Raw genomic sequence first — 15,277 nt, forward strand, 5'->3', positions numbered from 1 at the left:
CAAACTCACCCATCAGGAAAGAGCTGAATGGTGTCAACATCAGGTGTGAACATGACTGTGCACGCTGGAAGGCAAGCAGGTGGCTGTGGAGATTCCAGCTGTGACACTCGGGCAAGTGACGACTTCTTGTCCTTCGATTCCCTCAGCTACAAAGTGTGGTGATAATACACCTACTTCACGTGATTGAAACAAGTACACGTGAAAAAAAGCATTTGGCATACAGCTCTGGACACGGACCTGTGGAAAGTGTAGCTACACTGGACACCAGAACACCATCTCAACAGCCTCTGCCTTGCCATCAGCCCATGACAGCCATAGCGACGGGAAGCCATGTCATTTAAAAACAACTGGAACTAAGACTGGTTTGTCTTAGGTACTCAAGCCTGAGTCCATGGCTTGAGGTCACCACGGGCAGCGTGGCAGTATCTCATCTCAACAAACAAAAATAAATCAAAATACTGGAAAAGAACACTCCACAAACATCAAATACGAGAAACCAGTAGGCAGCGCAAAGTGGAATCATTTCTTAATCTCCCTGCTCATCTGGTGAAAAAGGTTAAATGAAGCAAACATGAGCCAAGTCCTCCCCACTCTGAGGGATGCTGAGACTGGAAACTACCTCCAGAGTCCAGGTTGTGGGCTCAGCACAGCTTTATTTATTTATGTAATATAACATATTGCCCTAACTATATGTCTAGCCTACTTGTATTTGAAGATTGTAGATATCAAGCAGTTATGTTTGGTCTTACCATTTTCTGTATGACAAGCCTCAGTGTTGTAAAGACAAGAAGATGGAAGCGCACTTCCCAACAGCAAATCCATTAAATGTAAGTTCCTCACGCGGCACCAGAAAAGCCAGACTTTCTATCCATTCCACAGGTGAAAGAAACACCATGGTTCCATTCATGCTTAGGGACACCTAAGCTAATTCTCTACCTGTATCCAACCACACCCTGGGGGCTTTCTACCTTGAATACCTAAATAGGACAATATGAGTACAGTGCTTTCTAGAATGAAATGCATCATAGAACAAACTCAAAGCTTTGTTAAAATTTTACAATGAAAATTCAGAGTAAAAATTAAAGTAATATGCTAAATATTGTGGTTCCAATAATCCACCTTAATCCCAACACTCAGGAGGAAGAAAGAGGCAGGAGGATCACTGTTAAGTTCAAAACTCACTTTCTCTTCATATTGAGTTCCAGGCCAGCCAGGGCTACATATTAAGACTATGTCTCAATAATAACAACAACAACAATAATAACTGAATAATGTGTGAATCTAGATACTAACAGCCACAAAGGCCTCCTGAAGAATTGAGCATCCTTGGACACAAGTTCTAATGAGCAATCTCTAGCTCTAATGAGATCACTGATGTTCTGCAACTGGCACGCTAATAGTATTCAGAAGAGCGCCCTCACTTGATAGGTACAAGAATGTTTTAAATACAAATAGAAAGTAAAGCACTCCATCTATTCATAAACTACTTTCACTGAATACAAGAACAATCAGTAGCCCAGACTTGCTCACATCAGTATATGTTAACCATGAGGCTTAGCTAGACTTGTACATTAGAAGACATTTTATTCACATACATATCCTTCTATTCTACAGCAAGATAAAATTATACCTCATCAGACTATGTTTTGTGCAAAGATGCTCTAAAATAAAATCATCACTATGGTTAATTACATTATTACATTTTATATTCCCTTAAAAAAGAAAAAAATGGCTAATGTTGATAAGCATTCAGAAAGCATCAAATGTACTCTAAATATGAGCTGAGAAATAATTACCTTCCAAACAAATTTGGAGGCTTTCTATATTAAGTCTATTCCCATATTATCCCAGTCCAATTAAATAATGCCAGCCATTTACATGACAGCTTCTAAAGACACCAATGGTTTACTCGCCTATCTCATCTAAAACTGGTTTTTAAATTATTACTTTCTTGCTTGCTTCAGTTACATGCAGAAAAAATATTATAAATAAGCCATGGGTTTGCATTCCCTCCGGGCTTCCTGACCTGTCAAGTCATCGGCTGTCAGCATGGGATGGCTGGGCTAACATTCAAATGGGAAAGCAATGTGTGAACAGAATGCCCTGCAACAGTCATCGGGACAAGACAGACTCCACTCCTGAACGCGGTAAGATCATCCTTACATTAGCAGAAGGAGCTTGTCGTCATAATAGAAGCCTTCATAGAAACCACGGCTGGAGAGGCTCAGAAGCTGCCTAGTGACAGTATTCCCACTAATCAGATAACCCTGAGAAGCAGGCTGGGTCTCTCCTCCCACTGGAGTGGACAGAGGTGGCACTCCTCTCCAAACCTAAATACAGCCCTCTAATCCCATGTGATGAGTCATTCTGAAATATTTATAATATTTCAGTATAATAAAATCTAAGACTTTTCTGCTTCCTCAGTAGTGGGTGGAGACTAATGCTATTTAACTTCTTTTCAAAACAACAACAAAAACAAACAAGCAAACAAAGCAAGGTCTGAGTAAGTTCAAGTGGAGAACTGGGTGTTATGGAGTCGAGTGTGGACTCCTCTCCCAGGTGGATTTCTGCACTGGCCTCCCTCTTCTCCATCCCCAGTCTCCAGCAGTCAGGACAGGAATGACCGTCCATGAGCACACGCAGCTGGCCCACGCAGCACAGAGGGCAATCAGTAAGGGCTCTGTGGGCACTCCTGTCCTCCACTTGTGAAACACATGCAAAACAGAGGTCTGACGTGAGCCAGTTCTGGGAGGTGACTGTTCTCTTTCAAGTACTTAGCCTGTACCAGAACATGACAAACGCTGAGGTAGCCCTGTGGTCTAGCCTTCACCCACTATCTGCACTTCACAGACAAGAAAAACAGCTTGCACAAGGCCACACAGGTCATATCAGGAAGTCCAACTCTGCCCTCACCACTAACCCAAAGTACACAGCACAGCCATTATCAGAGAAACATCCTCCTCCAGTGTGTGAGAACCAACAGAGACACACAGCTGGATGAAGCACAGAGAGAGAGAGAGAGAGAGAGAGAGAGAGAGAGAGAGACCCCGACCTTGAACGCTCAGTCCTAAATGGAACACCTCCATAAAGCCCCTCCCCTCAGGGATCAGGGTTTTACCAGAAGAGGAGGCAGAGACTTAGAGCTAGAGGTGAGGGAGGACACCCAGGAGGCAGTGCTTTCCAGATACAACAGGTCTGCTGCACAGATGAACTCTCAGAGGCCCGTGGCAGGAGGCACAATGCCTGCACACAACAGCCAGACGGGGTCCTAGGGCTGAGAGGGAAAGTAGATACCAGTTCCCATCTATAACCCTAATTTTTCTTCCAATGGAGTCTCACTGCTCATACAAACCACACTCAATAGCAGTCCCCATATACAAGCAGAAGACCAATGCAAAACAAATTCATTGGTATTTTTAAAGATGTGGGGGTTTTTGGGGGATTGTTTTGTTTTGGTCTCACAATGCTTTTACTGGGCATTTTTTACCTCACCTGTCTTGAGTCTCTATCATGATTTCTGATACTGTTTTTATGGGGTTTGTAGCTATAAACATAGCGTGTTTCTCCTGTTTTTTCTTTGGTTTCCCTTTTCTGTTTGTCTGCTTTGTTTTATTCTGGTTTATTTGCCTGCTTGTTTTTTAAGGAGAGAAAAAAAGGTGTGGAGTTGGGCAGTGGGGTGGTGAGGAAGACCAGAGAGAAGGGGAGGGAGAGTCATTTACTGTATGAAAAACATTTTCAGTAAATTTTAAAAGTACAGAGCAGATAATTCTACAGAGGAATCCTGTAGTGAAAGTTTTTATTTGACATAAGTTCAAAACAATCACATGATTTCTCAGGATAGGTAATTAAAATTAAAACTTTGTACCATATGGAAATTAATCAGAGATGACCAAGTATCAAAAGAAGCAATTCCTACCTAAGGTTCAAACTCATAAATGTCTCCAATAGCAATTCTCTTCTCACACCAAACAGTCCTCTCCTGATAGTCACACAGGCCAACAGTGAAAGCTGCAAAGAGCAGCAAAGGAGAAAGGCCGGGTGTGCAAAAGGAGACAGACATGTGCACAGAGGAGCTGGTGTGCAAGAGGAGACAGACGTGTGCACAAAGGCACTGGTATGCGTCTGAGGGGACCAGGGACTTTGTCAGAGAGGAAAAGAAGAAGAAAAAAAGTATAGGTAAAACCCTTGGTATAGACACCCCCCCAACACATACATATACACACACACACACACACACACACACACACACACACACACACACACACAGGGCCGGGGGATGAAGAATAGCACAAAGATGGTAAATTTTTGAACGGAGTTCCATAATGGCGAATGACAAACCAGACAAAGAGTCGTACAAACGATCCTAGACAAACTCAGGACACTGCTCTTTATCCTGTAAGGTGGTGACACCCATTATCTGATAAGCCCCACTGCTGCCTGATATATTCTAATAAAATTAATTTGCAGAGGGTAAAAAGGGTTCTCATTTTTGAGGTGTTCATAGTCAAATGCATGCAAACAGTAAAAGTGGAAGTTAGCCACACCAAATTCTCAAAATATAATTTCTGAAACAAATGAAGAGGCTAACATCCTGCATTTATCACATCGACTTCCAGTCTTGAAGCAGAGAAGACTTTGAAACCTTAGAGCCAAACAAGAGGCAGCAGCGCTTTGCTTTTCCACAGACTTGAAACATCAAGTCATGTCTCGCACAGCACAGAACTGCATCTGAAATGACTGGCATGGATCACTGTGGGAGCTTCCGGTTCCTCCAGCCTTACCACCTAAGAAGCCAAGAAAAAAAGCCCAGGAAGGTGATGAGGATGGCATGCCTTCAGAGGACAGACTGTGGGTCACATGGCCCACATCACTGTCACCTCACTAGGCCTTGGCATCTGTGGCACCACTGTTGGTAGAGCTCATGGCAGGAAGAGACCCTCTTGGGAGCCCAGGGCAGCTCTCTGACCTGTTCCTCTGAGCAGGCGTGTTCCCTTTGCTCGTCCACAGTTCTCCACCGCTTCACAGAGCACTGTCCATGCGTAGCTCCGTGACTGCATGCACTGGACAAGCAGGAAAGAGCAAAGACGAAGACCCTATCTGGATTATATGACCAAGGATGTGGAAACCTAACTCCTAAAAGCAGAGCACCAGCCCTGTGTAACTCAGCCTTATGTATGCCTCAAACCTACTTTTTCTGCCTTTGGCAAATCAAGTCCTCTCCGATTAATTTACTAATGCGACTCTTGAGAGCAGAAATGTGCAAAGCCCACCCCTTTTGGAAACACAGGGCACACATGCTTAATGGTATGTGTATGTGTTCTCTCAGAACAGTCTGGTATTTATAATACCCATTAGTGTATGCAGAGAAACACACACACACACACACACACTCTCTCTCTCTCTCTCACTCACACCCCTACCTACCTATAGAACAAAGCTGTGTGAATGCCACACTCTCTCCCACCTGTGCCTTTACCGGCAGAACTGCAAGCTTCACGCCCATGCAAGACCAGCACAGAGAGCAGAAGGGCTCAGACTTCTCCTACAGGAAGTGGCCCTGCAGAAGCCACTCCTCGATGGCCCCCCTATACCCCTTTAACTCCAAGGCCACCCAAATCAGCAACCATCTATTGTGGTGGACCAGCACCCAAATTACTTTAAGTCCTCTCCAAAAAGTGAAAACTATTGTAATTTTTTTAAAAGAAGCATATTTATTACTCTCATTTACTCAATATTTAACAGTACAGACATTTTAATGTCCATGAGCCAATGACTACTTTCAGATCATACGCAGATACAACCTGAAATTAATTGTAGCCTTATCCTAAACTGAAAACAGCTTAAGCTGAAAATGTGTTTAACAAAAGCAAAAGAAAAAGACATACAATGGGAGGGATGTGAGGAGGAGAGAGGGCTGGCCGGCTGGTGGGAGAGTCCGATGGGAGGGGGGTTTGTGGGTAGATTGCATTATACAAATTATACAAATGTGCAACCAACAAGGAACAAGTTTAATTTTAAAATGAGTTTAAAGGGTAAGGGGTAAACTCAGTGGTGAGGTTCTGCTTAACACGCACAAGGGTCTACATTCAATTCCCAGTACAAAAAAAGAAAAAAGAAAGAAAGGAGAAAATGTATTTACTACCCTTAACTAATGAGTACTCTCCCTTCTCAAGGCAGCACACTACATGGTTCACTATGTCCTTCCTATTTGAAAGCTCTCTAGGTGGTGAACTCACTGCCATGGGCCAGCAGCAAGAGATCACAGGAGCACACGCTAAGAAAAGGCTCAACAACCAGCAACAGTCACTACCAAAAATAAGTATTATTTGTTTGCTTGCTTACTGACTGAGATAGCATCTCACTAAGTTGTGCAGACTAACTTTGAACCCCTGGCCTCAGCAATCCTCAGGCTCAGCTTCCTGAATTAGCTGCAACTATGACTGCAGTCCACAATCACCAATCACAGCTAGAGAGGACTTCTCCTAAAGGTGTGTCAACTAACACAATTGTAAAGCGAAGAAACCATAAACTAATCTAGAAGTTTAGGACTCATTAACAAATTTCTGGGCTCTTATTAGCTGTCTAAGTAAGGCAGCTACTAGCCTGTCTGCTGCCTTTATACAAACAGGAACATGGTTCTCTCTAGACAGAAAAATCCTAAAGGTAAGCCTCCTAATGCCCTCCCTGGAAGGCATCCTACCACGACTGCCCTGCCTGAATCAGAAAGCAGGATAAAGTCTGCTCTTCAAAAAGCTTAAATTCTAAGACAGTGAGGTAGACATATTCAAGTTCCACAGTTTCTCCATGACTTTTGAGAGATCATATTCCCAAATACTAGAGTTAATGTGCTCCATCTAAATCCCCAGCTCATTAAAGTCTGCACTGCACTCATCAGCTCCTATGTGAGCCCAGAGTTCTAGTGCATTTGTAGACAGGAAACAAACACTGATTTCAAGTAGCCCAACAAATTGATCATCTGTTCAAATGTCACCTTAGTATAACTGGCCAAATATGTCACTCCTAAGAACATTTTCAAGAACCTGTTTGATTTTTAAGACATCTCTAACCTGAAGGCATGTGCCTAAAGTACATTTTCCTATTCTAACCGTGCTGAAGACTTCCTGACACCCAGTAATATAAAGCAGAAAGCATCATTCCTACTGGGAGGACACTGCCATTGAGCGGAGAACCTGGTACATAGCAAGTATATAATAATGGTGATATAAACAATATTGCTGGCTACTACATACACACACACACACACACACACTGCCTCTTTTTCTCTCTGCTGTGGAGTGGCTTCAGGCAGGGCCTCAGGAGAGATCCAGAAGAAGGTGCTGCCATCACAAGAGGTGACAGCTCCAAGAAAGCCAGCTCTGTGCAAAGATCCCTGAAGACCTTCTATGGGGACAAGGCAGAGAGATAGAAATGAATGATCCTGACGTGGCCTCATCTACTGTGTATGCTTTTAACTTTTTAACCAGAGAGAGAGAGAGAGAGAGAGAGAGAGAAAGAGAGAGAGAGAGAGAGAGAGAGAGGGGGAGGGAGAAACAGAAAAAAGGATAAGAGTATGAAAACAAATTTGAACGGTTGTAAAATGTATTTCTATTTCATCCTAATTGATATTACAAGAGTCAAAAAGTCAAGTGTCCTTTTCACTTATAGATAAAAAGGTAATCTTAGAATGCTAATGTTAATTTATTCCTGGATGAAAAACAACTTTCATAAGCACAGCCTGACAACATAAACAGTCACATTCTACCTTGGTGCCTGTGCCCCAGACCATCAGGGCACCCAAAGCAAGCTCCACACAGCCAGGGGCCTGGACAGATGAAGCTCGTTTCCCATTTATACTGAACTTTAATCTTTTTAGATATACAAATACTTCTGGGTTACAATTGCCCCAGTTCAGATTCTTTAATTGTGGGTGGCTTGTTTAACTCTCAAAAACTGAACATGGATGTTGAAAAAAGAAAAAAAAAAAAAAAAAACTTTGGCAATGGTAAAATACTTCTAAACATGCACTGACCAAAAATGAAATAACTGAAAACCAAAAGCACAATGAATGCAAGGTGCTGTGGTGAAGATGCTCACTGATGTGCTGTGGTGAAGATGCTCACTGATGTGCTGTGGTGAAGAAGATGCTCACTGATGTGCTGTGGTGAAGATGCTCACTGATGTTACCACGCGGGTGGTGCTGCAGCCTTGGCTCTGCATAGGGAACAAGTTTACTCTACAGAGTAAGCCATCTCACACTCAACCAACCCTGCCTGAGACACTTAGGCTCAGATGCCAGACAACTATATCTTATAGATTAGATTGCCCTGATACACTGTTAAAAGCTTTCTGCTCCTCTAAAACCATGTAACAACTTAATACATCCAACCACAGCATGACTGTATCAGATCAATGTCAACCTTCTTGCTGTACTCTTAGTGTCACAATATTTGACTTTGAAAATTGCTATTCTAGTTTCTGACTTGAGTTTTGTAATACAAACAAACAAACTAATTAATTAATTAATGGATTGGGATTGGAATAAAATTTCCAACTATTTCTGAAACACCCCTAACCATACTTCGGCCGTGTGGTACTATCAACTACGTAAAACAGCATTCTCAGCACCAAAAAACATGACCTCGAAGCATCAACCAACTGAAAACCTCACAGAAGCTCTACATCCTGCAGCATCAAATATTCAGCTGAGACCTAATTATTTTATATAAAAATAGACACACATATCAAATTTAGCATGTAAATTCTCTTTTGTCTTTAATAATAATTAATGAATAATTATTTTCTTAAACTTTTATGATTTAGGACTAGAGAAATGGTTAAGAGGACTTGCTAACCTGGCAGAGGATATGAGTTCAGTTGCCAGGCCCAACCCTGGACAGCCCACAACTGTCTGTACATCCAGGGCCTCTGATACCCTCTTCTGGTCTCTGAGATAACTGCACACACATGTGCATAAACAAACATACAATGTGGTTTTTTTTTTTTAATTATGACTTACTGTTAATAAGTTGCTTTGTATATCTATTTTATATTTGTATATAGCCAAGAGTTTCTAAACCTTTCTTCAGTAAAAAAGAGGTTATTAATAGAAAAGCTTTAATCAGCACTTGTCTAAAGACAATATATGCTCCTGTTTGCAGCCCCGGAGCAATGGATACGCCACACAGGCTGGGTGTGCAGTAGCAGAGAGCACGTAAGATGTGTGGACAGATGAGCCCTCCACAGCTGTTAAACTAGAACCACCCGCTGTGCATTCCTCTGTATGCATTCCTCTGTGATATCGAGACATGGGTACTTCACACAGTATCTTATTTTGCTTAAGATCATTTGATTTGGCAGGGTTTCTTGCTTCACACTGCTACAGTCTTTACACAGACATCCATAACTTAGTGTGCATGTGTGCAAATACTGGTGTGCACATGACACAACACATGTGTAGACGTGAGGACAACGTTAGGTGTCAGTTCACACCTGCTACCTTGTCTGAGAAAGGCTCTCTTGGTATTTGGGCATACCAGGCTGTCTGGCCCACAGTTTCTGGGAAATCTGTTTCCACACCCTATTTTGCCACAGACTGCAATTGCAGACCTGAATACTAGAATCAACTAGAAAGGATAACTGCTATTCACAGTGACACCTCAAAAACAATAAAAACCATTAAACATACGGTGAAATGTGCTTCGTTTCCCAATATTAAATACCTTTACCTTTAATGGAAAAGCATTTACCTTGCAGTGCTTGTATGAAATGTGTTTCAGACATATCCTGTTCGTTTGCTTTGTTAGGAGCTGGGAATAGAACCCAGAGCCACAAGCACGTTAAAGCCCTCATTCTAACCCCAAGCAAGATCTCCAGCCTTATATACAAGTTTGACAAGATGTTTCTTTGTTGAAAATAAGTCAGTTTGTTCTGACTTCTGCAAATAAAGTACTGTGTAAATGTCAACCGCAACTCTTTCACTTCTTTGTCTTGACAGCACTTGCAGAAGTAAACCTCCAACAGATACAGACGTGCAGTAGGAACGCTCCTTGACACTGACTAGCATGAGTTCAACCTCCCAAAGACACATAAAGAATAGGGGAGGAATTTTCTTTGAGTGAATGAACATAAAATCACAGTGATTCAATTATCAGAAAACATCCACCATCCATTTCAGATTCCCTAGTTCCTGTTAAGAAATGATAAATATCAGCCTTTAGCAGGTCACCAGAAAAGAACTGTAATCCTCATGGAATTAATTCATCCAGCAGGTAAGGGACAGTTACTGTATAAGACAAAGAGGAATGAAGCATAAAGACACTGGCCATGAAGCAGGGTCAGCGTAAGGAGCCCACAGCCATTCCCAGGACCAGCTATGCACTTGATGATGGGGTCACTGGAAGCCTTTCTTCACTGAACACAAAGCTTTACCTCTGAGATTTCTGGGATGAATCTGCTTCGTTCGAGGCATTTTCTTGGATTTAAGAGCTCCTTTTTCTCCTTAGAAACTGTTGGAAGAGCAGGTTACAAAAGGCTGGCTCCATGTACTCATCGGACATCAGTTAATCCATATGCTGCAAAGAAAAAGATAAAAGCAGTAAATCTCTCGCTACCTTCAAAAGAGGATACTTCAAAAGTGAGGGGCTTAGAGCAGGGCTGACCTAAAACTCAATAGAAGGGAACCTTGGCAAACGCCATTCACTTTTAACTAAACATAAGACCGGTCATCTCTGTAGGCCCCTTGTTGAGAAAACAGGTGGGAAAAAAAAAGTCTCTGGATATTAGTTGGACAAGGATGAAAATGCTCACTTTAGAGTAGCACCGCTAGGTACAATTAAAGTTAGGGTAAGGTGACAGTTACCATATATACATGTGCCCATTCATAAGGGAAGCCCAAAGTCCGGCTCATGTCATTTCAGTTGACTCAGTTTACCTACACCGTTGCTATGGTGGCTGTCCCCCAGTGATGCCATGACTTCCTTCCAGGCTCATGGCAGGACTGCACATGCCTGTGATCAGCAGCTGCATGTTGACCTCTGAGTAGATCACAGACATGCCTCGAGTCCATGCTGGTGTACTCAGTTATCAAAGCAAGATATTCCAGAGCATCCTGTCCCCTCTGGCACAGGCAAGGCACTGTTCCAGACAGCATGTGTGACTAAAGAGCTGCACTGACAGTGACACAATATGATCATGCTTCCTAAGTAAAAGCCGCCCTTGGGTGACTTATGTGTCTGAGGCCTGGGAATTACTTGTTACTGCAGCACAACCTAGTCTGTCCTGACTGTGCCCGTTTCAAGCTAAAATGCATCATGCCAAGATGTAATTAACCAACAAGCATGTCCAAACTACAGCCCAAAACCCAAGTCTAATACAAAATAGTAAAGTTACTTTAAACATTACAAGATTTCTTTTGGGATTCCCCCTTTGGTAACTCTGTTGCAAGGTTCTTCAGGCTAGGCATTATGTTGCAATGTCAAAAAGTTGACCATGCCTGAATGCTAACCACCCATCTGTCCAAATCAGCAACCTCCCTCTCTCCTCTTCCACTAGATTCTTTCTCAATCATCAGTTAGAAGTTTGGCTTTAACTTCCTGCACCAATGCTGATAAGCAGAGCCCAAGAGGTCGGCACTGTGGGGTAAAACAAAGTCTAATCACTCAGCAAACACAATAGACTAAGGATGCTTTGTCTAAAACCTCTCATATCTATTACTGTACACAACACAGGAGAACACTTAATGGGTACTTGTTTTACTGTAGAGTTTCTACTTATCACCTGATTTAATCCTGACAACGGGACAACAGCTCCAACTCAGCCATTTTTCCGAGTTGGGAAAAAAAGTTTTGGAAGAGATTAAAAAAAAAAAAAAAACAAGCTCCAATTCATCCAATTTACAAAGAGAAAAAAACAAAATAAAAAACAAACAATGAAACAAAAACAAAAAAAATGTTTTGGGAGAGATTATGAAACCTTCCTCAGATCAGTAACTATGGAATGTGGCCCCACATGACTTCATGCCCAATTCCTCAGAAAAGATAACACTCACCTACCAAGGACAACCCCCTCCCAAAGGGATGAATGACACAGCAAATCATGAAGACATACTTTGGAATCAAACCTGACTGGGTTCAAGGCCAGGCTTTACCCCATACTGTGTGGCCTTGTTCAAGGTTCTTAAGCCCTCAGAAAAGAAGATCAGATTTCCCAAGCTGTAAAATCAGGAAACATTATCCACCTCAGACCGGCTAAGGACTAAGGACTAAGCTAAACAATGTAGAAGCATTGCCTGCCACATGAAAATGCTCAAATATTAATTCCCAGGAAGAACTCCTCGAAGGGAAAGAACGTGAATCCTAGAATAAGGTGCTAGAGGTATGTTTTCAGTTTAGCTAAAACGCATAAGGAAAAGGCGGCTACAATTAACGTGCTTGCAGCTGTACTCCTAACACAGTTCTTAGTTGGCATAGCACAAACTATTCACAATCTACGGCTATTAATCGGCACAGCACAAACTATTCACAACGTAACGAAAGAGGAAGAATATGAAACAGGATGGTCATCGATGGATGACGTCTCTTGCAGCACCAGCTAATGACCTACAAAAGATAGGGCTCCTCAACTCCCTTTACCAGAGGCATCAGTTACCGTTCCCAAAACGGTTTTGACTGCACAGAGAATTTAGAGATAAAGCTGTAAGTGCTCCGTTCTGCATTAAAACTAAAGCTTTTAAGCGGTCACAATATTACGAAGTTTTTAAAGCGTGAACTCTGATTGTAAGCCGATCACGTGACCCCCATCAGCTCCCAAGCTTAAATGTAAAATATGCAAATTCCCAACCTGTAACTGCTTTGTGCGACCCGGCTTTGCAGCCTCCACCCCCCTGTCCCTAGCTGTCCAGCCCACGTTTAAATCCGCGGTGGAGAAGTGGTTATTTTCCAAGACGACAGCACCGTAGCGACCAGGACCAGTGATCAACCATTCTTTCTCAAGAAAGAAACACATACTACAAGGTGCAAAAACAGGACCCGATCAAAATGCGTAAAGACAGTCACAAGGAGAAAAAACATGAATGAATGTGGAGGGCGGAGCCTGGGAAAACCCCTCTGCAACGCTGCACTGAACAAAGCGCTTCGCATGCCAGAAGGAGGGGGGAATGGAAGTGCCAGCTCCGGAAGGAGCCTGGAGTGGATGCGGAGAGCAGGAGGAGGAGGACAGAGTCGGCGAGAGCGGCAGCCTTGAGACTCCTCCTCGCGCCAGCCTCGCCACAGCCCCCTCCCCTCTCTAGCCGCAACTCCTGCTGGAGCCCGACCCCGCGGCGAGCCCAAGCCGCCCCGCGCCCCTGCCCACCGGTCCCGACCCACCAGCGGCGGGCGCGCGCCCTACCCGGAGAGAAACTACCCAGGTGGCCCGGAGTAAACAGACACTCCGGGCAAAGAACGAAAGGGAAAGCGAGCCACAAAGCCGGGAGGTGCGGAAGCCGCGGCCTGGTCTCCCGCAGCCCCGCCGAGCCCTCCTGCCAGAATCGGCCGCGGCGACCGGGAGGCCGGTCCTCCGTACCTGCTGGGATCGCAGGACCGCAGCTCCCGCCGCCCGTGCGGCCAGGACCCGCCGAAGTGGCAAGCGGCTCCCGCACGCAGCATCCCCTCCGCAAGGTCGGCGCCGGCACACGCGCACACACTCACACGCACACCCGCCCGCCAGGGGGAGGTGGTCCCGGCCCCCGCCCCCCGCGCCGCGCTCTCCCGGGTGCAGCGCCCCCACCGCCGCGCCCGGCCAGCACCCGTCGGGAACTGCGTTGCACTTGACAACCGGGACACAAGCGTAGCCTCCTCCCGACGGGCGCCGAGGCGCGAGCAGGGCGCGGGAGGGAACGAGTGGAACCCGGCGGGAGAGCGGCCTTTACCTCTCCCGGGTGTCCGTGAGGACGGCTGGCAGCGCGAGGGCGGCCAGGGCGAAGGTCGGCGGCTTCCCCGCGCGTGGGCGGGGCGGCAGGGGATCCCCGGGGGCGGCGGGGCGGGGGCTGCGGCGGGAGGGCGGGCTCCTGTGAAGCCGGCCCGGGGCCCCCTGCCGCCCCGCCCGCCCGCCCGCCGCAGGCCCCGCCGCGGGGACCCAGGACGCAGGAGGAGGCGCGGCCCGAGGGGCGGGGCGGGGCGGGGCGGCGGCGGAGGCGGGGCTCCGCGGCCCGGGGAAGCCCGGCCGGGCCCTAGTCGGGGGCGGTTGGCCCGGGTGGAGGGGCGGGGTCGGGCGGGGCCGGATTCTCTTTACGGTCTTTTGACTTCTAGAGCCGGCAGTGGGCCGGCCCGGTGACGTCATGGTGTCTCCCAGCCCCGCCCCTCGCCCTGGCCCTAGGAGGGAGGAGGAGGACCCGGGAGGGAGGGGGGACCCCAAGGGGGTTTCCTCAGCTCTGCGGAGAGGGAAAGGGAAATCATAGTGAAACTTGAAACTCATTAACTTTGAAAAATAACTTCTTAATAAAAGAGAGGGGGGGACTGGGGTGTTGACTTGGAGGGTCAGAGGGGACGTGTTATTAAGCCCTGAACTGAAACCACTTTTTTGGTGGCGGATGTTCTATTAAAAGACCGAGGAAAGCCAAGGTTATTCCGGAGAGAGCCGGTGCTTCCCAGAGCCTTAGCAGCAGCGAGCGCAGTTAACCCCTCCTGGACTGCCTGTCAGCTGGGGACTAACCGGCGAGGGAACTTTGGAAGCCGAGGAGGGGGTGCGGGGCGGAGCCACCCAGCAGGCTTCTGGAACTCTGGGGGAGTGAAATGGGAAGACAGACTAATTTATTACAAACCAGAGTTTGACCCCGGCTGCTAGAAAGCGTTTAAGAACGGGAACTGGAAACTTCTGGAAATATCAGCAGAGCTGAATGTGGGGAGCGAAGGTTTTTCAAGGGTAGATATAAAGAATACTAGCAGTTTGAACGTAAAAATCCACGCACCCACTAAGAAGCCTGCAGAGGTGATGGATTTGAAGGGCCACCTCAAAGTTGGAAAGAATAAGGTGTAAAAAAAAATGACGCAAAACAAAAATATTCTTTGTTAAACGATCATACGCCCACTAACAGCTGACCATCTGTGCAAAATTGTGTTACTCCCTTAGGCTTTTATAAAGATGTCCAGGTCATTCCTGGTAACGGTTGACCCCTAAAATCCCCCGAGGAAGTCCTACCTCTAGTTGCTAAAGCTAAGAAAAGCTCAGAGCCCCAGAATGGAAATTATTAAAAATGGAATACTCAGTAATGGCAAGCTGAGAGCCAAAAATAATGTTTTGCAAA

The 15,277-nt window shown here is 45.4% G+C and overlaps 1 protein-coding gene across 1 annotated transcript in view; it reads right to left on the reverse strand.

The window, feature by feature from the left end:
* The window catches only part of HIVEP1 (HIVEP zinc finger 1), a 120,127-nt gene extending 106,116 nt beyond the window's left edge, over positions 1-14,011 (reverse strand). Inside the window, exons 1-2 of the mRNA XM_080920661.1 lie at positions 13,904-14,011; positions 10,429-10,571 (exon numbers count right to left, since the gene is read on the reverse strand). Coding sequence (XP_080776787.1) covers positions 10,429-10,468 — 40 coding nt within the window. The 5' untranslated portion in view covers positions 10,469-10,571; positions 13,904-14,011. The remainder of the gene's footprint in view (positions 1-10,428; positions 10,572-13,903) is intronic.
* Between the last annotated feature and the right edge of the window lie 1,266 nt (positions 14,012-15,277).

Source organism: Micromys minutus (assembly GCF_963924665.1).
Source record: "Micromys minutus genome assembly, chromosome: 1".
In the NCBI taxonomy this organism is placed as follows: domain Eukaryota; kingdom Metazoa; phylum Chordata; class Mammalia; order Rodentia; family Muridae; genus Micromys; species Micromys minutus.